This window comes from Brachypodium distachyon, chromosome 1, assembly GCF_000005505.3.
Source record: "Brachypodium distachyon strain Bd21 chromosome 1, Brachypodium_distachyon_v3.0, whole genome shotgun sequence".
Taxonomy (NCBI): domain Eukaryota; kingdom Viridiplantae; phylum Streptophyta; class Magnoliopsida; order Poales; family Poaceae; genus Brachypodium; species Brachypodium distachyon.
The window spans coordinates 65,723,682-65,737,675 of NC_016131.3; the positions used below are offsets into that span (position 1 = coordinate 65,723,682).

At 46.6% G+C, this 13,994-nt stretch overlaps 2 protein-coding genes across 2 annotated transcripts; both read left to right on the plus strand.

Moving 5' to 3' along the window:
• Nucleotides 1–910: 910 nt before the first annotated feature.
• Nucleotides 911–3,764, plus strand: LOC100832183 (laccase-10). The gene is made up of 6 exons (XM_003558192.4): nucleotides 911–1,139; nucleotides 1,294–1,445; nucleotides 1,676–1,920; nucleotides 2,019–2,147; nucleotides 2,249–3,211; nucleotides 3,333–3,764. Exons 1-6 carry the CDS (start codon nucleotides 1,041–1,043, stop codon nucleotides 3,461–3,463), a joined length of 1,719 nt encoding a protein of 572 aa, XP_003558240.1. The 5' UTR covers nucleotides 911–1,040; the 3' UTR covers nucleotides 3,464–3,764.
• Nucleotides 3,765–11,535: 7,771 nt separating this feature from the next.
• On the plus strand, nucleotides 11,536–12,440 carry LOC100832493. Its single transcript, XM_003558193.4, has one exon. It carries the CDS (start codon nucleotides 11,644–11,646, stop codon nucleotides 11,935–11,937), a length of 294 nt encoding a protein of 97 aa, XP_003558241.1. The 5' UTR covers nucleotides 11,536–11,643; the 3' UTR covers nucleotides 11,938–12,440.
• The last annotated feature ends 1,554 nt before the right edge of the window (nucleotides 12,441–13,994 follow it).

Here is a 13,994-nt window from a genome sequence, read left to right on the forward strand (position 1 = left end):
TGTTTGTGTGACTTTTCAGCTCCATACACTCGGGTGCAAGCAGACCAATGGTCAACGCAGTTAGCAGCCAGCAGAGACGTCCAACCAATGTGGTTGATGCTCGATAGGATGTGCCAGTCATTCAGACACGAATTCTAACTATCTTTGGGGTATGTGCTAAGGTATACTTATGGCCTTAGTAACCTTTAGGGGATCATAGACGAGATAAATAATCTTGCAAAAGCATCTTTTTAGGAGCCTGCATGTGCAAGCCTTTGGTCTCACGATCGATGACCCCATGAACAGAAGGGTAGAACCCGATAATAAGTTGAAGTGTTCTAATCCCGGCCTGTTTCGTCGGTCATTCCATAAACAGGATGAAACTCTAGAATTAACCTCCCAGCGAACCAATCCTCGTCTACAGGGCTCTTAAGGTGGCTATACTGATCTGACACGATGATAAGGAAATCGTAACTAGGGTTGCCAACGTTGTGTCGAGTTTTAAGAGGAGAGGAACTGGAGATCAGATCATGTGTACGGGCAGATTTTAGTCGGGGGCGGTTGCATACTCGCATCATGACTCTTGAGGTGCACTCTGTGATTTCAACTGTTCAAAAGCGAAACGACTAAGAAATGTTCGAGAATTTTTTGTGTGGTCAGTGCCCATGTCAAAAAAAGAAGGATTCCTTTGCCTGCACTCTAAAACCCAGCACGACCCAACTCTTTGTACATCACCAGCAAAAAAGTGCTGGCGCTAGCTAGCTGCGCGCAGGAGGACCTTCTCTTTTCTTTTCTTGTGTCGTCTTCTGCCCTAGCTTAGCAAGCTTCTGATCTGATCATCGCCACCTAATATTTCTCATCTTTTTTCCCGACCGACCTCGGAAAAAGGAAAACATCATGTCTTCACCTAATATAAATTGCAACCTCACGATCGGTGCCCTGCCATTCTCCCCTATATAACTTGTCCTCTCTCGTATTGTAGCACGAGCGCACGCTGTGGCTCCTCTCGATCCTTTACCATCTGCATTGCAGTAGATCGAAAAGGTTGGTTGGCCGGAACAATGGGAGCAAAATGCCTATCGCTGCTCGTGTTCCTTGGCACGTCGCTGCTGCTGCCGCAGCTGCTGCTCGCGGCCATGACGAGATACTACACCTTCAATGTATGTACTCTGCTGCCCGTACAATCTCAACTTCTCAAGCAAACTAAGCACATATGCATGCAATTTCAAGTTGCATATGCATGCCATGTACCAGTGATAGTTGAGAGAATGTGTGTATTTGTTCCGCGCGATATCGTCTTTTGCGGTTTTGCAGGTGACGATGAAGAAGGTGACACGGTTGTGCAACACCCGGGCCATCCCGACGGTGAACGGCAAGTTCCCCGGCCCGAAAATAGTCACCAGGGAAGGCGACCGCGTCGTCGTCAAGGTGGTTAACAATGTCAAGCACAACGTTACCATCCACTGGTAAATCTTTCGCCGTCTTATTTACTTAATTCCATCGCCGGTAACCACATTGCTAGCTATATTTTTGTAACGAAGTCAAGCGCACCACTCCTAGGCTCCTAGCTAGTTTGTTTGCAACCGCAGTAAAACTTTCTGAAGGCGGGTCGTTCTTCTTCTTTTTTCTTGGCAAAGAGTTGCTCCATCTGTATACAACTTCAAGAGTTCTTCTTTTTTCTATGATTTGGGTGCAGGCACGGCGTGAGGCAGCTCCGGACGGGTTGGTCGGACGGGCCGGCGTACATCACGCAGTGCCCGATCCAGACAGGACAGAGCTACGTATATAATTTCACCGTAACGGGACAGAGGGGCACACTGTTCTGGCACGCCCATGTCTCCTGGATGCGTGCGACGCTCTACGGTCCTATTGTCATCCTCCCAAAGCTCGGTGTGCCGTACCCGTTTCCAAAACCCTTCAAAGATGTGCCCATCATGTTCGGTGCGTGGGTCTGCGTGCGTCCTAGTTCGTACAAGAAACATAAAGCCTGCATTGCAGAGCTCCCTGAATGGTTAAATACGCTACAATTTCTTGTGTAGGCGAGTGGTTTAACGTGGATCCTGAGGCAATCATAGCGCAAGCTCTGCAAACTGGTGGAGGCCCAAACGTGTCAGATGCCTACACCATCAACGGGCTTCCAGGCCCACTGTACAATTGCTCAAGCAGAGGTACTATACTAGTACTAAGGAGAGGCAAAATTCAGCCCATCAATAGGAAATATTTCGGTTTTCAAGCTGCTTCTAGCTCATTGAACATTGTTGGCACGCAGACACATTCAAGCTGAAGGTGCAGCCCGGCAAGTGGTACCTGCTCCGGCTGATCAACGCCGCGCTCAACGACGAGCTCTTCTTCTCGATCGCCAACCACACGCTGACTATCGTTGATGTCGATGCTTCCTATGTCAAGCCGTTTGACACGGATGTTGTCCTCGTCACGCCGGGGCAAACCACTAATGTGCTTCTCCATGCCAAACCAGACGAAGGCTGCCAGCCAGCCACACACCTCATGCTAGCACGCCCTTACGCCACGTCTCGCCCCGGCACCTACGACAACACCACCGTCGCGGCCGTCCTTGAGTACTCACCGTCTGGCCAGATCAAAAGTCGGCCGCTCTTCCGGCCGACGTTGCCGGTGTTCAACGACACGTCGTTCGCTGCCAACTACAGTGCCAAGCACCGGAGCCTAGCCAGCTCAGAATACCCGGCCAACGTGCCACGACGGATCGACCGGCCCTTCTTCTTCGCCGTGGGGCTTGGCACGACACCGTGCCCGACGCACCAAGGGTGCAACGGCCCCACCAACGATACTAAATTCTCGGCATCCATGAACAACGTGTCCTTCAACATGCCGACCACGGCACTCCTGAAGGCGCACTACGACGGCAACACGGCAGGCGTGTACACGGCCGACTTCCCCGCGATGCCGACTCAGCCGTTCAACTACACGGGCACGCCGCCAAACAACACGAACGTGTCGAACGGGACCAAGGTGGCGGTGCTGCCGTACAACGCGAGCGTCGAGGTGGTGCTGCAGGACACGAGCATCCAGGGCGCCGAGAGCCACCCGCTGCACTTGCACGGGTTCGACTTCTTCGTCGTGGGGCAGGGTGTCGGCAACTACAACGCGTCGATGCACCCTGCCGGGTTCAACCTGCTCGACCCCGTGCAGAGGAACACCGTCGGCGTCCCGGCCGGAGGTTGGGTCGCCATCAGGTTCTACGCAGATAACCCCGGTGAGTTTCTTGCGTACGTACTGTGCTTATAGCAAACCGCGTGCACACGTTCTTGCTTAACCGTAAATGTATGGAGCTGATTAATTCATTATTTGTCTTGCAATAAAATATGACGTGGCAGGTGTGTGGTTCATGCATTGCCACCTAGAAGTGCACACGAGTTGGGGCCTGAAGATGGCGTGGGTGGTCAATGATGGTCCATTGCCAGACCAGAAACTGATGCCTCCGCCGTCCGATCTTCCCAAGTGTTAGAAATCTAACCGACCGTTGGCCTCGCGACCGAAATCGGGATTCATTTCTTTCGTCTGTTTGGTTCTTATACACATTGGTGAATGAATATACTATCGTACATACATAGCACAGAATGAAGGTTCAAAAAAGCTGTACTGTTTGTTCATGTTTTTTCTTTTCTCTTCTCTTCTCCATTCTATCCAATGTTAAAGGAGGCTGTATTCTTGTAACTGGTTGCCAATGCTTTACTTGACTTACTTCCTGTTCTTTCGATCGAAGTTTCTGTTCGAATACCTAGTTGATCGATAAAAAGATAGTTTCACATAAACTGTACGTAATCCGCATTTTCATTTCCTTTAATATAAAAGTTATATGGAGTATATTTTTTATGAGAGAGAAATATTTGGCTTTATTGATTCAATAAACATGATATAGAGTATAGTATAACCTGAAATGAAAACCGGCAACAAAGATTCTTGATAAAACAAAATGTTGCATCAAGATTCTTGGATGTCAAAATCGCTAGACCGTCATCTGTATTTTGATATCTCTCCATGTCTCTAGTAAATAATAAAACAGTTGAAGACCAGACTTGCACAAATTGAACTAACCTCACAGGTTTTGAAAAGTCACATGAGTCACTCACTTCAAACGATGAGAAACTAAGATCGTTGGACGCATTATGGCTGATGACACACCCCTTGAAAGCCAGGTTGTGGAACCGCTGATTCTTCACCGAACCAATAGGGGGAAGGCCAAAAAATGAAAATACAAACTGTGAGATCCACTACTCCCATGGAGTAGACCGTTTTGACTAGGCCAAGATAGGATGAAGTCGGGAGACTATTATTCCAATGCGTTATCGTCTCCACCGCGCACGGTCGTGAAGACATAAAACCTCACAAACGAGATACACAAACTACTTTCAGACATTATAAACTTGATCCGTGTTCGACTAACAAAAATCACAACTATGGTGGTTTCTACTTTCCAACACGAAAAACCTAACTTGGCATATAAAAGTTATATAGCTTAATTTTTTTTTGAGGTAAGAACGCCTCCGTTTTGTTACTCACAAATATTCAAAGGTGTCAATGTCTGGCGACTGTAAGAGCCAGTTTCTTTTTTTTTTAAATAGTAAGAGCCAGAGTTATACTCCCTCTGTTCCATGTTAAGTGACTCAAATTTATCTAAATATTGATGTATTTTTATATTAAAATCAGCATAAATTTATTACAATATATTAAATTGGAATCGGTGGTGATGGGTGGGTGCCGTTGGTCGGTGTTGGTCGGTCAACTTCGTTAAAATTACAATCAATATGCCACTGCCCCTTATTTTCTTTCCCTCCCGCCTTATTCACGATTTCAGTAGCAGAAATTCTACGGTTTAGATTTACCGAAAGTTATCGTACGGTCCAAATTTGTCACAACATAACACGAACAGTCCTAAAATAAATCAATCCCCTTAGCATGAAATCCAAAATTCTTCGTATTCATCTCAGTATGGAAATCAATCTGAACCCAAACAAAAAATCTCGGTATCAATTTCAGTATGAAAATCAATCCAATCGAAAAATCGATGTCCAGACTTCGCCTCCACCGGCTCGTGCTTGATACACTTTTCGTTGTTCTGTAGCATCGCACGGATTCTTTTGCTAGTACATGTAATATTTGATGGAGGAAGGAACTTAATAGCTGCTGTCGAGAATAGATATGTAAATTCCGCGCGCCCTGCTCTTCCCTAAAGGCCCAGCAACAACAAAAGTTTAACGAGTCCATATAGCACACCCAGCTAGCCTGAGAAAAAACCGGCCCATCACGGAGTTTTAGTTTCTTGGGCTCGTCCAGACGCGGCGCCGTGGAAGTTTTCTAGATGCGTTTGGTCGTAGATCCGCTCCGGCCGAGCGAAAAGGCCGGGGGCCACACCTTCCACAAATTCGGACGAGCCAAGAAAATCCCACGCGGGGCTGCTCTGCTTAAGTCAATCTAGCAAATAAACGCAAAAATATAGGATCGGGCCGTCCCAATCCAGCGGCACCGTAACCAAACGCATCCTTAATGTTTCAATTTTGCAGCGGCTGTTTTACACTTTTACATGCGCACGGAGCTACTGGCACACGTTAGTCGTTTGTCTTGCCCTCTTTAGTTTGTATAAATAAATTGATGCCCTACAAACTGTAGAAATAAAGAGGCTGAAAAATCAATATATTTGTAGATTTCATTCATACGGAGGGCTACTGAACAACAGGCATATTTTTGTCAATTTAATATCTAATTAAAGTAGCAGAAATTTTACGGTGTAGATTGTTTCAACGTTATCGCACGGCTGAGAATAAATCTAGATTTATTGAAAAAATTGTATCAGAAAAGACTTGCGCCTGTTTATGCAAAGCGGAAACAATCAAATTCCTGTTCATGCACGAGTCATATGCACATCCTGTCCATCGGCTTGCCGGACTCCATTAGGAAACCAAGCCGGACTACATGCACACAAGTGTAGCTATTAGAAGGCTTTGATTCCTGCTCACGTATACACACATCCAGATTCACCGGCAGATGGACACTCAGATTTAGGTTCTGACTAATCTAACGCAAAATCAAGCTGGCCGTCTCAAAACGTATCAAGTCGATTCAAATAGAGAGGTGAAATACGGTCTGGTGCATGCAAGCATAAAAGGTACGTCAGAAAAGCTAGCTGTACCTAGATGCATCTTAATTATACTCCCTCAGTCCCATAACAAGTGATTTTCTATTACATATATCTAGACATATTTTAGTATATAGATACATCATATTTAGACGAATTTGAGTCACTTAATATGGGACGGATGGAGTAGAACAAAGATTAATTCCAGTAAGAAGTTAGTCTATCCGGGATAGAGGATGATAAACTTGCGATTCACCCACGAAGTCCGACAGTAAAAAGGGCACGTTCACCATCGTGTGTACGTTTTAGGAGGTAACTAAGACAATGAAAGATATCAGAAAAAACAATTACATACGTCTAAACCAATTGCTTATGAAAACAAATTGAATTAAGCATGAGTTCTTTTTTTTTGCTAGAAAATTAAGCATGAATTCGATTGTAAAAACTTTACAAAATGAATTATGCATATTAATTCCATTGTATACAAACATTTATGAGTTCGATAGCAGAAAAAATGAGTCTAACATGAAAAAAATTCTTCAGTAAAACTTGCAAATTTTATCCAGCTATTGAGACAAAGAACTGATGATGTTGAACCTGAAAAATAGGTCGGACTGTAATCAGAAATGAGTTCCCTAACCATTCAACGTGGTCAAAAGGTACCAACAATGACAGATCTGATTTCAATATAAGCAACAAAAACGGCCGGGCGAAGAGGCAAACGCTTTGCTAACAAGAACGGATTAGGACGCGCGCCTTTGCGCCCCCCAGCCTCTAGTTTAGAACCTACTCCTTCAAATTCATATTATCAGTATATGAAACGGGTCTAGATACATGTATATCTAGACAAATCTGCAACAAGTACCTCGTTCGGTCCATATTAATTGTCGAAATATTACATCTATCTAGACGTTTTTTAGATATAGATACATTCATATTTTAACAAATTTGAGACAATTAATATGAATCGGAGGAAGTAATTTTCAATGGTTTTAATATATTTTTCTTTAATAATGGTTTCCCTCTAATTGTAAAATCCAGGCTCCCTCACTGAGATTCGGATAAGAACAGCCAAGAATTGCAGGAATCAGAGCAATATTAGTCGGTATCAGCGAATATGAGGTCGGTCTGCCCATCGAGGGACATGCTGGATCTTGTACATGGCCTCATCGGCTCGTCGGCCGTGGAGTCCCTCTCGCGAACCAGGTCGTCCGACCAAGCGATCGGGACCGAACATGACTACACGCCACGCGCGCCCTAGCTATCGCTTCCCCACGTGCCAACTCGTGACACGCTCCTGTGCGCCATCGCCCTCCCGGTTTTGATAGAGATCCTGCAGGTATGGGGTTTTAATTTGTTTGTGTTGATCACCTATGACTATCAGTACTCCATTTCTGTTTCGCCACTACCAGCACATACATGGTTCCGGCATAGGCTGCTGGGCTCCCCTGTGCCTCAGCAGTGAGGATCATCTGCCTGGTTCAGACGTTCAATCCGTAACACGAATTAAGCTGCTGTTCATCGACCACTTCTTTAAATGCAGAAACTGACCCGCGATCCTGCGTCCCCCGGTCGCGACGAAGCTTCACAGACGGAAGTGTCGGGGGCCAATTAAGGCAAATTAATTTCGTGTCCAGGGGATTGATTCATCTTCTGAAGAAAAAAACATCTGAACTGGCGATGAAGAGTTCAGAGCATCTGCATCATGTACGTGACTCTTGAGTCTTGACAGGCCTTCGAGTTCGAGGTTTCCTTCCTCGAGAAGCTCGACGACGACGGGATAAGACTGGACTGACGTGCAAACCTACGACGAGGATGCGCAGGTGCAGGCTCAGTCGTGACAGAGAGGCAGACGGTATGGCCGCGCCGGGAAACGCCCATGACGTATCGCAGGGCTCGCCATTCCTCCGCCGTTGTTCCGGAACAAACAGATGAGGCGATAAGGGCTCCACGCCGGCAAAGCAAGCGAGCCCACCACCATTCTGAGGTTTCGGCCCAATCCATTTTGCATTTCGACCCATGCATGCCCCGAGTGGGCGAGCGGCTGCCGGCCGAGCCGAAAAGGCGGACGTGAGAATATTCGTCAACAACCGACCGACCCGGGGCTGTAGTTGGGCGTGCAGAAAAGTAAAATAAGCGGAAAAAAACAACCGAGCCGCGAGGCAGACGCGGGCGCATCGGGATGCGCCGAGCCGCGCGCACGGGCGGCAGGGTTGCACGTGGGCCGTCGCCGCAACGGCTCGCGCATCCGTCCACACGTCAAGTCAAAGCACCCATGGAGCGAATGGGAGCCAGATCGCCAGTGCCCGTGGACGACAAGGCCGAACCCCGAGCTTGGACGACCAAATACGGCTGGTGAATCAACCAAACCGACTGCGAGATTTTTAACCCAGCCACGGGGTGAATCTTTTTCTTTTTTTGATCGGGCCACGCGGTGAATCTACTATGGCGGAACAGTCCGAAGCCAAAAGGACTTTTTTCTCTTTTCTTTTCCGGACGCCGATTGGACGGGGACGAAATGATCGAACAGACGGCGGTGGGTGTGGGGCTGCATCACCAGGAGACATGCGCATTAAATCCCTCTCTGCTAGCTCCTGTGAACGCGAGGGAACACGGCCACAGCCAGGCCCCGCTTCTAGGCCCATCTGACTCAGCCCAGATTGGACTGCGAGTCCATTTAACTCAAAGGAAAAAAAAAGGCAGAGCACGCCTCTGTTTCCCACGATCGAGTCCATGAGACAAAGAAACAACGATTAGAGCAAGCACGATCACGATTTCAGAGGGCGCCCACCAATTCTCACTGTTGCAGGTTTGAAGAAACAAACAGGGGCTTGACTCCAACAGTACGGCCGTGTTGATCTTGCGATGGCGAGGAGAAAGGCGCTCTCGCACTGCGAAATTAAGTGATTGGTCTCGGGTCTCAATCTTTGCAGAAAGAAAGAGTGTTTACGTGCATGCATCAATGCATGTCTTACGTCGTTGCATTGATTTAAACTCACATGGACGTCACCCGGGTCCTCTACATTTGGGTTTTGACCGCTAGCTTGAGTATAAGTGTTCACTAGCACGGCAGGCAAAGGTAAGTACCACAGTAAAAATAGAACTCGCAATTAGTTTTTTCTTTTCTTTTTTCGGAGCTCTCGTCGCGATACATTGGCTGGCAAGTCTCCATGCACCGTACTGGTAGTACAGGAGATGGTGTAGCACTGTAGCTGCTTATAGTGGAAATCTAAATTGGAATACAAAAAATTTCAATGCCTCGTGAATTAATGGACGTTTCGATCACAACTAGTGCGTGGTGGTAGCCTTCCAACAAAAATGAGGCCGGGTTTCAAAACCTTTTGCTAACATATTTGCACTGTAATTTTAACATTTGACTCGTTGGTTGCGAGACTTGTCCTAGAGGCAGGGAATTTGATACTCTATGATTTTATCGCTTGTTATAGCATTAAGATCAAGAGAAGTTTTCGTTTACAAAAAATATTGAAACTCTCGCCCTTTTAGAGAATAGATCTTCTCTCCGTTACCTGCTTCTCCAGTTGGTCCTATTCGTGTCAGAATTATTCCAGGAGCAAATTCGGTGTCGAGGTACGTTTTAGCACGCACCCTCTATCACTCTCTTTACGTTTGTCATAAATGTAAATTTCAAACATTCAACCAAAAGTTGTGTCGATGAAATAATAAATCTTAAAAAATCGATTAGTCTGTGGATTTACAAGTCCACCACTAGTCTACTACTAGGTTTCAATTTGTGTTTCTCGTGCATGCACACTCTCAAATGTTTTAGGTGAAAATATCAAAATATAACTCTTGATGGTATTTCCTATCATCCATGTTTGCGGTTTAAGCTTGCGACAAAAAAAAACAGCATGCGGACATCAGTGTGTGAGTGTTTGGCACGTATATCAGAAAATATTTAAATTTAATGCAAACAGTAATTGAGGATTGGATTTCACATAATTGAGATCAGTTGCAAATTAATTTTCTACTTTTCAATGGGCACACGGCGAGCCATTCATTTTTAGGGGCTTGATCACATTTCGGTACAGCGGAAAGGTGAACGATACAGTCGGCATGTGGGCATAGAGTATTTTCAAACGCAAACTAAACGAGCGGCCACTAATTGAGAGTGACAACCATGTCACGGTTAAGAGAAATATTGCACGCCCGACCTTTTTGGAAAATTTAAAGGAAACAAACGTTTGCCCATAAACTAGGCGTCACTGCATCTCTTCTATTCAAATTACATGATCATTACTACCTTTAACCACCGCCATGACAAAGTAGTTCAATCAAATTGCGTGATCACAGTCTCCTAGAGAAGTTTTCAACGGAGTTGTCATTTTTGTTGCTTGTTACCATCATATCAATAAAAATCCCCCTATCTTCCGTAATATAAGACATACTAGGTTGCCCTAAGACAAGAGTTTCACAGAAAATTACTCCCTCAGTCTCATATTAAGTGATTTTTTATTACATGTATCTAGACGCTTTTTACACATAGATACATCCTAGTTGGATAAATTTGAGTCACTTAATATGGTACGGAGGGAGTACTTCATCAGTACGTGACTTATAAGATATGATATCATAATTTATTACTCCGTACATTAAAAAATGTAGGGTATATAAGTTTTGTTGACTGCCAAACTTTCTAGACCAGCCTTATAACAAAATTTTCAACATGTAAAATGTCAAAAGAATATCATTAGATTCATTGATTATCTTGGTTTGACATGATATAATTGATATTTTTTGTTATGAATTTGGCCAAACATTAATTTTTGTGACAATCAACACAAATTAATTTACGCCCTATATTTAATTTGAGCTAAAATGAAATGTATGAAAGGCAATTCCAGACCCCTTTTTTTCGGCCGTGCAAAATAAAAATGGTGCTAACTTGCTTTTCTTTCCCAAAGGTGGTAACTTGCTTTGCAAAGAGGCCCGGGAAAACCAGAAATCTTAACACTAGCGACTAACGGTTCAACCATAGTAACAAATATGATACACAAGCTACAAAGGAAAATATGTTGAACTAAAATGGAAAGATGAAAGGCAATTCCATACTTTTTTTTCCGGCCATGCAAAATAAACATGGTGCTAACTTGCTTCTTTTCTTACCAAAGGTGTTGCTTTGCAGAGAGCCACGAAAAGATCAGAAATCTTAACCCAAAGCAGCATGTGGAGACGTGTCATCACTAGCGACTAATGGTTGAACCATAGCAACAAACATGATACACAAGGTACAAAGGAAAATATGTTGAACTAAAATGGAAAGCATGAAAGACAATTCCATGCTTTTTTTCCGGCCATGCAAAATAAACATGGTGCTAACTTGCTTTACAAAGAGGCACGCGAACACCAGAAATCTTAACCCAATCCAACCCACTGGATGGTCCAGTCCATCCCCATCCCCTCCAGCCTCACCCGTTATAAATAGTGCGGATTCCCTCAGTCTTCGCCCTCCCCACAGCCCACCCTTCCTCTCTCCACCACTCCATCCTACCAAGCAAGCACACCTCAGGGAAGAAGAAGCAACAAATCGATCCATGGAGTTCTACGTGGACGAGAAGTGGAAGTTCTCCAAGAAGAGCCGGAACAACGGCAGCAGGCGCGTCCCTGGCGGCGGCGGCGGGGACCCGTTCCTCAAGAGGTCGGCTAGCACAAGGGACCAGGTGATCGGCCGGCGGGCGGGCGCCGCCGGCGCGGCCTCCTCCGCAGGCGGGTGCGCGGCGCCTTCCTTCTCCAGCCGGTGCGCGGGTCTGGTCAAGGAGCAGCGGGCGCGCTTCTACATCATGCGCCGCTGCGTCACCATGCTCGTCTGCTGGAAGGATTGCTCGTAGCCCCGCCGCCGCGCCCTGGCGCTCAAGATCTCTCGTCCTTGGCCCGCTGTTCGCCTGCTCCTTCTCCAGATTAGCCATAGGACAGAAGCAGGAGAGGGGTATCGAGAAGAAGGCTAATTGGGTGGTGTATGTACAGATCAGCCTTAATTAGGAATCTTATTTCTCTTCTTCCTCCTCTTCCCCCCCCCCCCCCCCCCCTCCCATTTCTGGGATGTTTCTTGGAGAAGTTACCAGTGCTTGATTAGTTAGTGATTAGTAGAGTACTTAGATGTGGTAGTGTGGGCAAGTTTTGGGATCGCCTTCTGAAGGAGATGGGGATCTGGTTGTTACAGGTGCTGCAGAAGCTAGGAGAAAACACAGACAGGCCTAGCTAGGCCTAGCTGAAATCTAGTGGATCTTCTTCTACTGTTGTACTGGCAGGGCAAGGCTGCAAAGTTGTCACTGCCGATGTATAGGTAAAGAAATGAGACGCAACAACATACTATTGTGATGTCACCACACCATTCTCTGCTCTTTCTCTCCTTAATTTTATTTTTTCTACCTTCTGTTGCCATTTCTTCGATTCCCGGGTCGCGGTGGTGATACGTATATGCCAAATAGAGAGAGGCGCAAGTGGACATAAGAGGAATCAAATTGACAAGAGGTTCAACAAGAGCGTGCGTGGTGTAGGTAGGAAGACGATGAAGAGAGCTGTGAGCAAGAGGCAGCATTGCGTTGGGATTAGGAAGGAAGGGGCCGGCAGTAAATGGGGATGGTGACGGTGATGGCATCCTTTTCTTTGTCCTGACCCTTCTGGGACTGCCATTTTCCGGCGTGGCCATCTGACGCACTCCATTATTGCACTTGGTGTTGGTGCCGTGCCCCCCCTTCCCCCTCACCACCTCCATCGTTCGCTTGGAGGAGCCAGCGAGCAGAACCCAGCACATACCAAATGTAAAGAGACTGAAAGAGAAAAGAAAAAGAAATACTGCTAGCACTATGCATAGCCTCACTTGTACTGATCTGAGGCTGAAGCAGTTATTAATTGACGATGCCCAGTCACATTACGTCAGTCACGTACGCTTTGGAACCCTTTGTTAATTGCAGACAACGGGGTTGGAGCGGTAGATCAATCGAGAGAGGAATCAAAGCATCAAACAATGTGCAAGAGAGAGAGGTTACTATATGTATCTGGGTGCGCTGCTAGCTAGGCCACGCAACTGTTTCTGCTTTGGCCACTCTCACGTTGCAGCACAGCTGGTGGTGAATCCGGGCCATGGCCAACGTACCCGGCCATGGCCAACGTACCCTCCACAGACGGATCGGTCCATGGTCGGGTCGCCCGGGCAAGTGGTGGCGGTCGTTGGCATGATGAATCTGCAAGGCTTCTGCGGGCGCGCTGTGCGCTCGTGTGGAGGGCCTGCCCGGCCGTGGGTCGCCTTTACTGTGCTTTGCTCGTACGGATGCTGTGCTACCGCACGACCCGCCCGTGATCTAACAGCTGGGTTTGAGGCCTTTGGCCTTTGGACGCGTTTGGCGCCACGCACCTGAATCTTTAGCCGCAACACATCCACCTGCGCAGATGCGCCAAAACGCAACCGGCTGATCAAAATTAATCTTTCCCAGCTCCACACGGTATGATCATCAATCACTTGTAATCAAAATCCGTCCTTCGTGCCGTGGGTTTAGGCAGACTGGCCTGGCCAAATAGGCACTGCAATTAGTACTACTGCGAGGACTTGCCCCGGCCCCCATTAAAAATCTTCCTGAAACGGGCCGGAAACAATGATAAGGACGTGGCCATGAACAACATACACGTAGGGCCCGGCTATGCATTGTGCTCTCGGGCAGCAGGAACACGCAATTAGTCTGCTGTTACAGGTTGGTGGCTTACGTAGTACCTAGCTAGCTGGCGGCTATCGATCGTGATGAGCCTTATAAACTGTGGTGCCACATTTAGACGCCAGTCCACTCCGATCCTCCCTTGGATCACGCGAAATTAAGCTAATTTTTTCTCAACGTGGAAACCCATGCCCTGCTTATTAGTTTACGATATCAGCTACTCCTGCCCGATTTCC

Bases quoted from the DNA above. Each gene is read 5' to 3' on its own strand.
- LOC100832183 (XM_003558192.4), top strand. From the start codon at position 1,041: ATGGGAGCAAAATGCCTATCGCTGCTCGTGTTCCTTGGCACGTCGCTG. The intron at 1,140-1,293 runs GTATGTACTCTG...GCGGTTTTGCAG, and splicing joins CGAGATACTACACCTTCAAT to GTGACGATGAAGAAGGTGAC. The intron at 3,212-3,332 runs GTGAGTTTCTTG...ATGACGTGGCAG, and splicing joins GTTCTACGCAGATAACCCCG to GTGTGTGGTTCATGCATTGC.
- LOC100832493 (XM_003558193.4), top strand. From the start codon at position 11,644: ATGGAGTTCTACGTGGACGAGAAGTGGAAGTTCTCCAAGAAGAGCCGG.